Source organism: Silurus meridionalis, chromosome 27 (genome assembly GCF_014805685.1).
Source record: "Silurus meridionalis isolate SWU-2019-XX chromosome 27, ASM1480568v1, whole genome shotgun sequence".
NCBI lineage: Eukaryota > Metazoa > Chordata > Actinopteri > Siluriformes > Siluridae > Silurus > Silurus meridionalis.
In genome coordinates, this window is record NC_060910.1 from 32,501 (window position 1) to 47,500 (window position 15,000).

Genomic DNA, 15,000 nt, shown 5'->3' on the forward strand with positions numbered 1-15,000 from the left:
GTCGTCGAGGAGGTCCGACTCGCCCTCATCCCCAGAACGTGTCGTCCCTTCGGGGAAACGGTTGTTGGCCGGTAGCAAATCCTTGAATGGGGAAGGGTCCAGGTCGGCCCAGTTAGAGGAAGTCACACCATGGGAGGCCCCCGGGCGCGCAGCAGCGTCGCCTTTTCCCCCCTCCGAGTAGGACAGCTCGAAGTCGACACACTGCAAAGAGGCCATTTTGAGCCTGCGACGCAGGAGCTTTTTCGGGAGGTCGATAGCTGATTCTGCATGCTTGAGACCCATGCAGAAGGGATGGGAATCCCTTGTGGCGATGAGTGTGCCGCACGCGGCCGGGCAGGCTCGTGATAGGTTGTCCACCGGTGTAGCCGTTGCTGCTTTAGAAAGCGCCATGAAAAAAGGGAAAAATAAGTAGATGGGCAGCCTATAGAAAAAAAAAGGTGAGAGCATGGGCGGTTTGCGAAAGCTAACATGGCTGAGGATGAGCACGTCCAGCCGGGCTGATCAGACGATATGTCCTCCTGAAGACAAAAAGTGCAGTCCAAGAACCAGCTGTGAGGTAGGATAGAAGTCGCGAGAAGCAAATGATAACTAAGGAAAGGTAGCGCGTGCAGGTGGCTTATGCACTTGGGTAAGGGGCGTTCCCTTACCTGCCATTGGGCACACGCTTCTGTCTGTCAAGCCAGACTTGGTGCAATTGGATGCTTCTGCAGAGGTCAGGTACGGATGCCCTTCCCATGGGTGGATCTCGAACACGAGATGATGAAAGAGAACATTTGAAGTTCTTTACACTAACATAAAATATTCAGTGTCCAAAAGTAGGTGTAGTCAGTCAATTCCATTAATTATTATTTATAGACCCCCAGGGGCCTGACTTCGATTTACTCATAGAATTTGCAGATTTCATCACAAATTTAGCAACTTCTTTACACAAAGCAGTAATTGTGGGTGACTTTAAGATTGATTTTGATAATCAGGAAAACTTCTTAAGAGCAGCAGTTGTGTCCATTCTAGATACAGTAGGAATTACTGATCGACCAAGATGGCGGCGCGTGCACAACGCGAGGCCCAGCGTCTCTCCAGATTTTGCGATTTAGTAGCAATTTCTCCATCAACAGCAAGTTTATTCACGCAGAACAGGCTTGCACACATCTCATACAGCCGAGAAGCATTACTAAACATCGGCAACACTCACAGATACGGGCTTTCAACGGACTTTGAACTCCCTCGGGAAATTGCCCGAACACCGCGGACCGCTGATCCAGCTCGGCCGACAGTGAGACCACAGCGCCGGCGGCGAGACCGTAAACAAAGGAGGGGGAAGCGAGGCGGCATCAGGGCTAAGCTAAGGCTAAACCCGCATCAACCAGCGATTCCAAGCGTCTTCCTTGCCAATGTACGGTCTCTTGCTAATAAAATGGATGAGTTGCTGCTCGGATATCATCACACAAACGGATTAAGGAATGTAATGTCATGATTTTCACGGAAACATGGCTCAACAACAACATTCCCAGCAGCGCCATTGAGCTCGGGGTCGAGTGTTTATCGGGCGGACAGGACGGCAGAGGACTCTGGTAAGCGCAGAGGTGGAGGTCTGTGCATTTATGTTAACAACTCATGGTGCACGGACTCTACTGTTACTGAAAGTCATTGCTCTGTTCATTTAGAGTATTTGATGATTAAGTGCAGACCCTTTTATTTACCGAGAGAATTCTCAGCCATTGTTGTGACTGCTGTGTACATTCCACCGGATGCTAATGCTAAGCTAGCTATGGAGGAACTGCATGCAGCTATCAGCAAACAGCAGTCTGCACATCCTGAAGGAGCTATCATTGTCGCTGGAGATTTCAACCACTCCAACCTGAAATCTGTCTTACCAAAATTTCACCGCAATGTCTCCTGCTCTACTAGAGGGGACAAAACACTGGACCAGGTATACACAAACATACCTGGGGCATACACAGCCATTCCCTCCCCACCTGGGTCAGTCTGATCACCTCTCTTTGTTCATGCTACCCAAATACACACCACTAATCAAACGTGTGAAACCAGCTGTGAGGACAGTAAAGGTGTGGCCAGAGGGGGCCATTTCTTCTCTACAACAACAGTTTCAGGATACTGACTGGAACATGTTCGCTTCACAGGCCACACTGGACTTTCACACAGACATGGACAGTTACACATCATCTGTTTTGGACCATATTAACACGTGCATTGACAATGTCACTACTGTCAAACACGTGAAATGCTTTCCTAACCAGAAGCCGTGGATGAACTCTGAAGTCCGTCTCCTGTTGAAAGCAAGAGATGCTGCCTTTAAATCTGGCAGTGCAGAGGACTACAACAGAGCCAGGGCCAACCTGAAAAGAGGCATCAGGAAAGCAAAGCTCACATTTAAACGCCACATAGAAGAGCACTTCCACAACTCTGACCCCAGACGCATGTGGAAAGGCATCCAGTCAATCACGGACTACAAACCCACAGCTCAACCAACCAGCAGTGCCTTCCAACCGAACGAACTTAATCACTTTTTTGCTCGTTTTGACCAAAGCACAGGACATTTTACACCAACCACGGACTCTGCTACTGCTTACAGCCCACTTTCAATCTCAACAACGGACGTCTATTCAGTGTTCAGCAGAGTGGATGCACGAAGGCAGCTGGCCCGGACGGCATACCGGGACGTGTTCTCAGAGCATGCGCTGGACAACTGGCACAGGTTTTTACTGACATTTTCAACCTGTCACTGGCCCAAGCCACGGTACCAACATGCCTGAAGACCACTACTATCATACCAGTGCCTAAGCACTCAGCTGCTAAATGCCTGAATGACTTTCGCCCGGTTGCACTCACCCCATTGCTATGAAGTGCTTTGAGAAACTGGTCCTGAATCACCTCACTGCGGGCCTACCACCTACACTGGACCCATACCAGTTTGCCTATCGCCCGAACAGGTCAACAGAGGATGCAGTTTCCACAGCTCTTCATTCTGCTCTCACCCACCTGGATAAAAGCAACACGTACATCAGAATGCTGTTCATTGACTTTAGCTCTGCGTTCAATACAGTCCTCCCCACTGTACTGATCACTAAGCTCAGTGAACTGGGTATCTGCACCTCCACTTGCAGATGGATTCTGGACTTTCTCACCAACAGACCTCAATCTGTCAGGTTGGGAAACCAGGTATCCTCAACCCTAATTCTGAACACTGGCATACCGCAGGGCTGTGTTCTGAGCCCACTGCTCTACTCCTGTTCACCCACGATTGTGCTCCTCTGTATAACTCCAACATCTTCATCAAGTATGCAGATGACACCACCATGGTCGGCCAGATCGACAACAACGACGAATCGGCCTACAGGGAAGAGATCCGTAATCTGGCAGCATGGTGTGCCACCAACAACCTGACTCTCAACGCCACAAAGACCAAAGAGCTCATTGTGGACTTCCAGGAATCCAACAGCAGGAGACATCTACCAGTCAACATCAATGGAACCGAGGTAGAGCGAGTCTCCAGCTTTAAGTTCCTGGGAGTTCACATCTCTGAGGATCTGACATGGCAGCAGAACACGTCAGCTCTGGTTAAAAAAGCACAACAACGCCTGTACTTCTTGAGAAGTCTCAAGAAATCTCATCTGTCCCCGGGGATTTTAACGAGCTTCTACCGCTGCATCATTGAGAGCATCCTGACCAACTCCATCACTGTATGGTACGGAGGCTCCACTGTGTGTGAACGTAAAGCACTGCAAAGGGTGGTTAAAACCACCCAACGCATCACTGGCACTTCACTACCTGCCATTGAACACCTTCATCACAGCAGATGTCTGCGCAGAGCTCACAGCATCATCAAGGACTCTTCACATCCCAGTCATAAACTGTTTAACCTCCTTCCATCAAGAAGGAGATACAGGAACTTACATACCAGAACCAGCAGGTTCAGGGACAGTTTTTTTCCATCCACCATCACACTACTGAACTCAACACTACACCGCTAAATCACTACAAAACAAACATAAACAAAAGACTGTATATAACCTCTGTACAATACATGTACATACTTCATATTATATCTTTTCACTCCTCATTACATCTGACCTTTTTTATCTGTATGTATATTTATCATTACTGTACATTCTGCCCAACATTTCACATTAATCTGTGTATAATGTATGTGTATATATTTATATATATATATTTTTTATATATAGTAGACTGTGTTCAGCTTGCTACTCCTTACTGCCATAATCCTGTGATCTGTAACCTTCATAGCCTTTATATTTATTCACTGTATATACTTCATATATATACCACTGCTGTAAATATGCCAGATAGTTATCTGCACTGTAAATATGCTAGATATTTATCTGCACTTTTTGCACAACTGCTACATTTTGCACTTCTGGTAGATGCCAAACTGCATTTCATTGCTGTGTACCTGTACAATGCAATGACAATAAAGTTGTATCTATCTATCTATCTATCTATCTATCTATCTATCTATCTATCTATCTATCTATCTATCTATCTATCTATCTATCTATCTATCTATCTATCTATCTATCTATCTATCTATCTTAATCAGAATGTTATAGGACCCACTCATAGTGGAGACACACTCTTGATTTAATATTAACATTTGGATTTAAAATAAAAAGATTAGTCATAATTCCACAGTCTGAAGTTATTTCAGATCATTACCTCATCTCTTTTAAAATCTGCCTGAGTCATTGCATTAGTACCTCACCACGTTACCGTATTAAACACTTTCACGTCAACTACTGCAGCGCATTTTATCAATAATATTCCAAAATTACGATATAAATTAGATCTCCGTCTGAACGCGCAGAGCTCGACTGGGCCACTGAATGTTCAGTTACACTTTAGATAATGGAGCTCCCCTTAAGACCAAATTAATCAGAGATTAAAAATAATCACAGTGGTATAATGATCATATGCACACCTTACAACAGACCACTCAGAAATTAGAACGTAAATGGCATCAAACAAAATTGACAGTATTTTAAAATAGCATGAAAGGAGATTTCTATTCTGTACTGCAGCAAAATGAACAGGAAATAAAAGCACTGCACTCACATGCACACCATCAATAGGTAGTAATGATTTCATCAACTTTTTTTAATAATAAAGTCGAAAACATCAGGCAAGAAATCCAGATGATTAAAATAAATTCAAACTATTTTATAAATAACCCTGTAGACAGCAGTGTCATTATAACAGACCATCAATTACAAAGTTTTACTCCTATTCAAGAGAACGACTTCATTTAATTTATTTCCTCATCAAAATCATCAACCTGCATTCTTGATCCCTCACCTACAAGTTTCTTCAAACAGATCATTCCAAAGGGAATTAAATCTGTTTTAAAAATAATAAACTTCCATTAGCACCGGTTTTGTACCTAAATCCTTCAAACTGCAATTATCAACCCTCTAATTAAGAAACCTGACCTTCACCCCGTCAGCTGTCCAACTACAGTCCAATATCAAACCTACCCTTTATCTCCAAGATTCTAGAAAAGGTTGTAGCACAGCAGTTCTGCTCACATCTACTGAGGAATAAAATGTATGAAGTGTATCAGTCAGGATTTCGGCCTCATCATAGCACAGAGACGGCGCTAGTTAAGGTGGTAAATGACTGTTATTGGCTGATGTTTGCGATGATATTGTGATTTGTGGTGAGAGTAGTGAGCAGGTTGAGAAGAGCCTGGAGAGGTAGAGGTACGCGCTGGAGAGAAGGGAAATGAAAGTCAGTAGGAGTAAGACAGAGTACATGTGCGTAAATGAGAGGGAGGGCAGTGAAATGGTGTGGTTGCAGGGAGAAGAGGTGGAGAAGGTGGAGGAGTTCAGGTACCTGGTATCAACAGTGCAAAGTAATGGAGTGTGTGTTAGGGAAGTAAAGAAAAGAGTGCAGGCAGGGTGGAGTGGGTGGAGAAGAGTGACAGGAGTGATTTGTGATAGAAGGGTATTTGCAAGAATGAAAGGGAAAGTTTATAGGACTGTGGTGAGACCTGCGTTGTTGTATGGATTAGAGACAGTGGCATTGAGTAAAAGGCAGGAGGTGGAGGTGGAGCTGGAGGTAGCAGAGCTGAAGATGTTAAGGTTTTCAATGGGAGTTACGAGGATGGACAAGATAAGAAATTAGTTTGTGAGAGGGACAGTGCATGTTGGACGTTTTTTGAGACAAGGTTAGGGAGATTGAGATGGTTTGGACCGGGGCGTAGCCATCATTTTAAAAGGGGGGGGAATGTCTAGTGTTACCTGTTTTCTTTTTTTTTCCAGTTAACCCTTGTGTAATTGACAGGTTTTATTTTTAATCATAATTTTTTTTCTTTATATATACTTTATGATTATATATGATTATAAAACAGAAAGAAAGAAAGAAAGAAAGAAAGAAAGAAAGAAAGAAAGAAAGAAAGAAATACAACAGCTTGCCACTGGGACAGTACCCTTAAAAGGACATCTTTGTACCTTATTTACCCCAAATATTTATAGTTGTACATTACGTTACCCATTGGTACTCTAAGGTAGTAATGTGTACCTTTTTGAGTATAAATCAAATCAAATCAAATTTTATTGGTCACATACACATACATACAGGGTACGACATGCAGTGAAATGCTTTTTACGATGGTCCGGCATGAGGGAATAAAATGGGGTGAGAAAAATAAATAAATAAATAAATAAAACAAAGAAAAGAAGGCAGATAAATAAAGTATAAAAACTATATAAAAATAAGAATATATAAAGATTATATCTATCTGTCTATCTATCTATCTATCTATCTATCTATCTATCTATCTATCTATCTATCTATCTATCTATCTATCTATCTATCTATATATATATATATATATATATATATATATATATATATTTATACACACAAAAAATGCTTATGGCAGTGTGCAGTTAAACAGTAAACAACAGTAAACAATTTAAGCATGGTTTTTGATTGTCCATAAGTGTCCGTGTGCAGTCTGGTGTGGTGTAAAGTGTCATAAGTGTCAGTGTGCGGTATGGTGTGCTGTAAAGTGTCCGTGTGCGGAATGGTGTGGTATAAAAATATAAAATGTAAAGTGCACTGTGCTGTGCGAGTCCAGTGTCTAAAGTGACGTAGCTCGAGAAGTGAGATGTGTGCAGGGAAAAAGGTCTGATGATGCAGAGAGTGGGCCAGTTTTTTAGATCCTGGGTGTTTCCTGGTTTAAAGTCCGAATGCCCTGCGGGAAGAAGCTCCTCCTCATTCTCTCTGTGTTCTCCACTGAAGTCCCGCTGATGTTTAGCGGTTGGTATGACCGCTCCTGCTTCGTGCTGAAGTCCACAATCAACTCCTTAGTCTTGCTGACGTTCAGGAGAAGGTTGTTCTCTGGCACCATCTCTCCAGGTTTTTAACCTCCTGTAGGTAGGCCGTCTCGTCGTTAAAGGAGAGCAGGCCCACCACAACAGTGTCGTCAGCAAACTTGATGATGGTGGTGGAGTAGGAAGTAGCCACACAGTTATATGTGTACAGTGAGTACAGCAGGGGGCTTAGAACACAACCCTGTGGAGCTCCAGTGCTAAGGGTGAGGGTGGATGAAGTGTGTTTGCCCACCCGTACGGCTTGTGGTCTGTCAGTCAGGAAGTTAAAGATCCATTGACACAGCGGCAGGCTGAGTCCTAGGACCTCCAACTTAGAGGTTAGTGTGGAGGGAATTATGGTGTTAAATGCTAAACTGTAGTCCACAAACAGCATCTTTGTATAATTCCCTTTTCTGTGGTCCAGGTGGCTGATTGTAGTGTGGAGGAGATGTGAAATGGCGTCCTCAGTAGAACGGTTCTGACGGTACGCAAACTGTAGTGGGTCCAGTGTGTCTGGTAGTGATGCAGTGATAAAGTCTCTAAAGTACAAAAATGTCCTTATAATGGTACTAAGAGTATATTGTTTACATATTTCAAATTGTATTTTGTGTATGCACAGTACATGGCATACAGTAATGGACAGTGTTGTGCTAGTTACTCATTATGATTATTTACACCAAAAAGTTACTATTAAAAGTAACCTTTTAGTTACTTTTTTAGAACATACTTTTTTAGAAGAACGTTCTTTAATGTTCCCATTAATGACCTTTTATGTGTTATGGTGTATGCAAACACAAAACTGTCTTAAACACAAAGTAATTTTTAAACACTATTTTATTTAAATCAGACCAGCGCACACTGAATATATCACAAGGATTTCTGAAATAAAGAACAAAACAAGCTGAATAATATATTCAGAATCAAAAACTAAAGTGGCTTCTGCTGTTGTGTTGAGCTCTTAAAAATGTTCCTTTCACATCTGAAGTATGAAAACTATCAACAATGTAGAACAGAACACCGGGTTAGCTTCAAGCTTCTAGCTCCGTCGAGGCATGGAGTTTCTGATGGTGTTGCTTTTGCAGTAGATACGAGCTTCGAACCAGAAAGACACAGCTTACATTTGACTAAAAAGTTTTTGTCTTTATGCTTAACTACAGTGAAATAATGAGCATATTTCCACTTTGAGAAACTCGTCTTGCTCTCGCCTCGACTCGCCATTACTGCCGCACAGACCTGAATAAACGGAGACACGCCCACAGTGCGTCTTCTTTGTGTTTACAGAGGTTCATCCTCCAATCCTACAATGCGTCTCTGCTGTAAACAGGTTAGACTGTAGTCTACACTTCAGCCCAAATTCATTCATTTAAAAAAGTAACAGGTAACGCACCATACGCTAACGGTAACAGAGTTACTTTATTTTTAAAAGTAACGCGTTACAGTATTAGTTACTGTCAAAAGTAACTTCGTTACAGTAACGCGTTACTGCCCAACACTGGTAATGGATATGTGACTTAAACATGCTGTAAAATCTCAGTTCAACATTATCTTTATTCTTATTTGAAGGGTTTTGATAACACACTTGTTAAAACAAAAGACGTTATAAAAGAGTTTAAGGAGAATACACAGAAAAAAGAACATTTGTCCAAGCAGCTATTTTTCCTTATAATCCTTTAAATCCTTCAAAACTTGCTAATTATTCAACAAGAGCAACAGGCAGAGGTACTAAATATTGTGCAACACAATTCGGATACCATATGCAACTTACTCTGCTTGACTTTTCTGTAAAAAAGGAGTGAAGCGTTTTTTGCCGCTTTGAGCTCATCGCAACCAAATGTTGGATCGCACACGGGACCGCGGATGCGACTCGAGCTACAGTACTAGGGCGTGTGATGATGACGTGACAAGTGAGTGACTGATTGCCATGGATACGTGGACGTCATGTATATCTTGTCTCTTTGAATTTTAAATCACTCTGCATTAATATACATTGCTCCATCAAAACCTCAACATGTCGTGAACACAACTCTCCACTAAAAAAGTGAATTTACTTTTTATAAAAAGTGCGTGGGACATGTCCCCCGCATCCCCCGTGTAATCTACGCCCCCTGCTTTGGACATGTGCAGAGAAGGGACATAAGTTATATTGGTAGAAGAATGCTAAGGATGGAGCCACCAGGAAGGAGGAAAAGAGGAAGGCCAAGGAGGAGGTTCATGGATGTGGTAAGGGAAGACATGCAGGTAGTTGGTGTAAAAGAGGCAGATGTAGAGGACGGGGGGTATGGAGACGGATGATCCGCTGTGGCGCCCCCTAATGGGAGCAGCCGAAAGAAGAGAAGAAGAATCACACTCTTGATATCAGCCAGATAAGGATGGGTTCCTCTCAAGGTTTCTTCCTCATAACATCTAAGGGAGTTTTTCCTTGCCACAGGAGCCATGGCTGCTCATCAGGGACGAACTTACTTATAAAGAACCTATACATTTTTTTCACCACATAATCTGTGTGAAGCTGCTTTGAGACGATGTTCATTGTTAAAACGCAATACAAATAAAAATGAATTGAATTAAATTGAACAGACGCTTATGGGAAGCTACATGATGTTCTGCATGATTTCTGTCTGTATTTTCTGCTGTGCAATTAAAATCACCTTCCAAAATTAAAAGCTCTGCAGTGCTACAGTTTAAAATCACATTATTGAGTTTGTCTAAAAAACTCGTTCTCTCCACTGCACTGGTGGGAGCGTCCACACAGATAAAAACAAAAACCTCATTTTCATAAAAAACATTTACTTTTAATAGCCTCCCGTTTAAAACTTCTTTAGCAGTGTAGGAAACAGGAATACAATTACGAGTAAAAAGCAGGGCAACTCCACCACTAAGCGATGTGTTGTGACTTAAAAATCGCCAATCCGTCAGACTCCTTCACCCAATCAGCAGCGTTGCTAACATCGCTGTGGGTCTCCTGCAACATGACAACATCAACACGTTTCTGTTTAATGAGCTCATACAGCTTCTCTCTCTCTTTACGTGTTCCCTTGATCCGTTTATGTTAAAACTTGCAATCTGGATTCTGTTCATTAAAATTTAATATACTTAAAACTAACAAATGGTAAAAAAAACACTTCAAAATGAAACCCACCACACACTTAATCAATCTTTATTAGAGTTCTCCATATTGACCTTCGTTATCAGCTTCTTTGGAGGGAATATTTCTTGCTCAGTAAAGAAACCTTCTCTTCTAAAATGCTTAACATCGTGAACATTTATGGTCTGGGAAGAACTCATCAAAAAAAAATTTTTATGTTATCAGCTGTATACAAAACATTTAGCGCTTCCTCCTGAGACAATCTTCACAGTCTGATTCAGCTTCATCTACATTCAACTCTTTTATAGCCTGTTTTTTTTCCTTGTCCCACTACCTAATTTCTTTCACTTTGTTGAAACTTTAAAAAGAGGCTCATCTTCCATCTCTATGTCTCCCTGTCCCCTTGCACTGGTGTAGTGACTGGTGTCTCCTGGTGACGGCTCTGCACCCTGTGCCTGCCTCTGCCAGCGCAGACAGCTTCAGACATGCAGGTCTGAATTCAGCCGATCAGGGCTTCTCTACGGGGGGGTCTGTCACTAGTGGAGCTCAGGGCTGCAGTCTGTGCTTGGGGCTTGCGCTCTCTGGGCCCTGGTCCAGCAGCAGTTACGGGGCTTTCAGCAGCAGGCCGAGCTGAAGCCACAGGGGGAACAACTCCATTAGGCTCAGCTGAATCCTGCCCTAGTCGCTTGGTAACACCGGGGTCACTCGGTGGTTTCAGAACAGGCACGAACAAGACGCCCTAACTGACCACATTTAAAACATTTTATTTCTGCATCAGTGGAAACAAAAATGTTGTAGTAGAAACCTTCAAACTGGAACTTAAAAACCACATTTAGTTAAGAAAGGCCTCAATTTAAAACCATACTCCTGAAAGATACCCTAATCAGTGTGCACTTAAAGCAATGGGGAGACAGCTCTTTAATAATCGTCTCATCACTTATGAAAGGAGGGACATTGGACAACATTACATTTTTGCAGGAAAACTGAGGGGAGAAACCAGTATACACTCATTATTCAAAGTAATCCCCTTCTGCATCAGTTTGGTCACTTTATCGAAATTATTCAGGAAAACCACGAACGCACCACATTTCCAATCACTAACACACACTCCTCTACACTCACCCCGCACACAGTGCCGGCGAGTCAAACCTTCATACAGCCTCGCACTCTGAGACACCATGCTGCACACTCGCACTCTCTTTTACAAACACACACACTCACACAAGCACCCGCATGCACAGGCACACTAGTACACGCATGCACACACATACATACACATACACACACACACACACACACACACACACACACACACACACACACACACACACACAATAGATTGTTCCGAGATGTTTTACGGAAAATAATTGCAAAACGCAGACAAAATGGGCAACATGTTAAACGCTCTCACGCCACACTCACCCTTCCCCCGCGCTTGCACAGAGAGAAAGAGAGAGAATATGTTCATTTAAAAAATATTTCAGGTGTAAAATGTCCTTATGGGAACACAGTTAGTTACAGTCATACCGTAGGGACGTACCACTATGAAGGGGAACACCATGCTGATAAAGAATAAACTGAGCCAGTTGACTGAACCGGCGATCATGTATGCTGCGGGGCGACTCGTCTGAGTGAAGAGCTCTGTGATCAAAATGTTTGTTACGCCACCTACAGGACACAAACGGAAACACATTAAACAAAAGTCACGATGACAAAGATTTACATTTACCTAATTTATTTACCTTATTTATTTACTTATTTCTAGTCATACTTAGTTAGTTAAATAGTTGGTTGTTTAGTTAGTTAGTAGCTCTGTTTGACCTGGCCCGAGGCCAAAGCTGAGGATGAAGGCGAAGACGCAGAGCATGCTGAGATACGGCACCCAGGAGTTGGACTTCTGCAGGAGAAGCAAAGTAAAATCAAAGATTAATATCAATTATTTATTTGTTTATTTCTGTTTTTTTTTTTTTTAATCAAAATGCATTTTTTGACCAGAGCATAATAATGTCTCTCTATCCTAACCCAAACCCTGACCCTGAACCCTAACCTTAAAACCTGACCTTGAACCTGAGCCCTACCAAATCCTGACCTTGAACCTGTACCATAACCCGAAAACCTGACCCTAAACCCCAAATCCTGACCCTGAAACCCAAACCTAACCTCAAACCCTGAACTTAAACCTGACCCTGAACCCCAAACCCTAAACCGCATACCATGACCCTGAACCCCAAACCCTGACTCTTGACCCCAAACCCTAAACCGCAAACCCTGACCCTGAACCCCAAACCCTGACCCTAAGCCCAAACCATGACCCTTAACCCCAAACCCTAAACTGCAAACTCTGACCCTGAACTCCAAACCTTGACCCTAAACCCCAAACCATGACCCTTATCCCCAAACCCTAAACCGCAAACCCTGACCCTGAACCCCAAACCATGACCCTTATCCCCAAACCCTAAACCGCAAACCCTGACCCTGAACCCCAAACCATGACCCTTATCCCCAAACCCTAAACCGCAAACTCTGACCCTGAACTCCAAACCTTGACCCTAAACCCCAAACTATGACCCTTAACTCCAAAACGCAAACCCTGACCCAAAAGCCCAAGACCTGACTCCAAACCCAAACCCTAAACTCGAGCCCCAAAACCTAAACCCCAAGCCCCAAACCCTGACCCTGAACCCTAACCCTAAACAAGTGAACAAAATGGTGCCGGTGAGGTCGGCAGCCGTCATGACTGCTGTTCTCTTTATATAAGATGGTCATCATTAAATATGAAAGAGTCACTTTTATGTCTATTGGTGTAAAATCTACTCATCTTTCGCCATTTTTAAACCCGGACCCATGCTGGCCAAACGAGATCCCGAGGAAGAACAAAGGATGCGACCCATACCGGCGTCCACAAGGGAAAAGAGCCGGCTTCAGGAACAAGTTGAGGGCATGCGCACACTGCGCTCCCTTACATAGTATCCTGTTAGTCAACCTCCAGTCTCTGGAAAACACGCTCGACGACCTCAAAGCAAGGGTCAAGTTCCAGAGGGACATTCGGGACTGCAACCTTCTCTGCTCTGATGAGACATGGCTGAACCCAGCGGTACCGGACCACTCCATCCAGCCGGCCGAATTTTTCTCGTTTTACTGCATGGACAGAACATTGGAGTCGGGGGAAATCAAGAGGAGGTGGAGTGTGTCTGATGGTGAACAACCACTGGTGCGACAGTGCGAGCATCGTTCCTCTTTCACGCCCCTGCACACCAAATCTGGAACTACTAACCATCAAATGCCGGCCCTTCTATCTACCTCAGGAATTCAGCTTGGTTATAGTCAGTGCCGTTTACGTTCCACCCAAGCGGACATGGACACTGCAATATGGGTTTTACACGAGACACTAATGCTACACCAAGCACAGCATCGGGACACGGCACTGATTGTGGTGGAACTATTCAAGAATAGCTACAAGGCACAATCACGTCCACCTTTTTGGAAATTGGGCAATACCGCCATTTACCTCATGAATGTATACAAACAAAGGCTAAATCAGAGGGAGAGGTCGCATGCTGGACTGACCAATCAGTGGCTGCTCTGCAGGATGCTTTAGATAATGCAGACTGGGACATATTCAGGTGCAGCTCTGATGACATTAACATGTTTAAGGAAGCATTTGTGGGATTTATCCAGAAGCCATGGGTGGTTAAAATCATCTGCAATTCTCTGAGACCCTGCTCCGCTGCCTACAACATGGGGTTTGACAATGGACATGTCAAACCCCATGTGACCCCATGGGACATGGCTGAGTATAAGGCTGCATCTTACAGTGTGCACAGAGCGGTGAAGGAAGCAAAGCAGTGCTACAGGAGGAAACTAGAGACTATATCACGGACTATAAAACACCATCTTCTACAATGGGGAATGTGAATGAACAGTCTGTTGTCCCCTCATGCTTCAAACAGTCCACCATTGTTCCTGTCCCAAAGAAATTACAGCCTGTCTGCCTCAACGACTACCGCCCTGTAGCCCTGATCTCAGTAGTGATGAAGTGCTTTGAAAGACTGGTCAGAGACTTCATAACTGCATCCAGACACACTGGATCCTCTACAGTTCGCGTACCGCCAGAACCGCTCTACCATCGCACATCTTCTCCACACAACAATGAGCGTGTATAATCCACAGCGGGTATAATCCACAGCTTGTATAATCCACAACACGAGTGTAAGCGAGAGTAATCCATGATAAGGGGATCGTAGCTGGAACTAGCGGGGAATGCTGCCAGTCAGGAACCAGGTCAAATCAAATCAAATTTTATTTGTCACATACAAATACATACAGGATACAACATGCAGTGAAATGCTTAAGGGTAGGTCCGACACAAGTGAGAACGGGAGCTTATATAGGACAATCTAAATGAGGAACAGGTGTCTGTAGTTAATGACGGGAGCGGCAGAACGAGGCAGCGTGACAGCCACAGAGGGGGCCGTGGCAGGTGGATCCCTGACAGTGTATAAGTGAGTGAATGAGTGAATGTGTAAGTAAGTGAGTGTGTGAGTGACTGAGTGTGAGCAAGTGTGT

The 15,000-nt window shown here is 43.6% G+C and overlaps 1 protein-coding gene across 1 annotated transcript in view; it reads right to left on the reverse strand.

The window, feature by feature from the left end:
• Positions 1-15,000, reverse strand: part of slc2a11b (solute carrier family 2 member 11b) — a 28,193-nt gene that overhangs the window by 2,406 nt on the left and 10,787 nt on the right. The window contains exons 10-11 of the mRNA XM_046841867.1: positions 12,256-12,331; positions 11,975-12,102 (exon numbers count right to left, since the gene is read on the reverse strand). Of these exons, the coding sequence (XP_046697823.1) occupies positions 11,975-12,102; positions 12,256-12,331 (204 nt within the window). The remainder of the gene's footprint in view (positions 1-11,974; positions 12,103-12,255; positions 12,332-15,000) is intronic.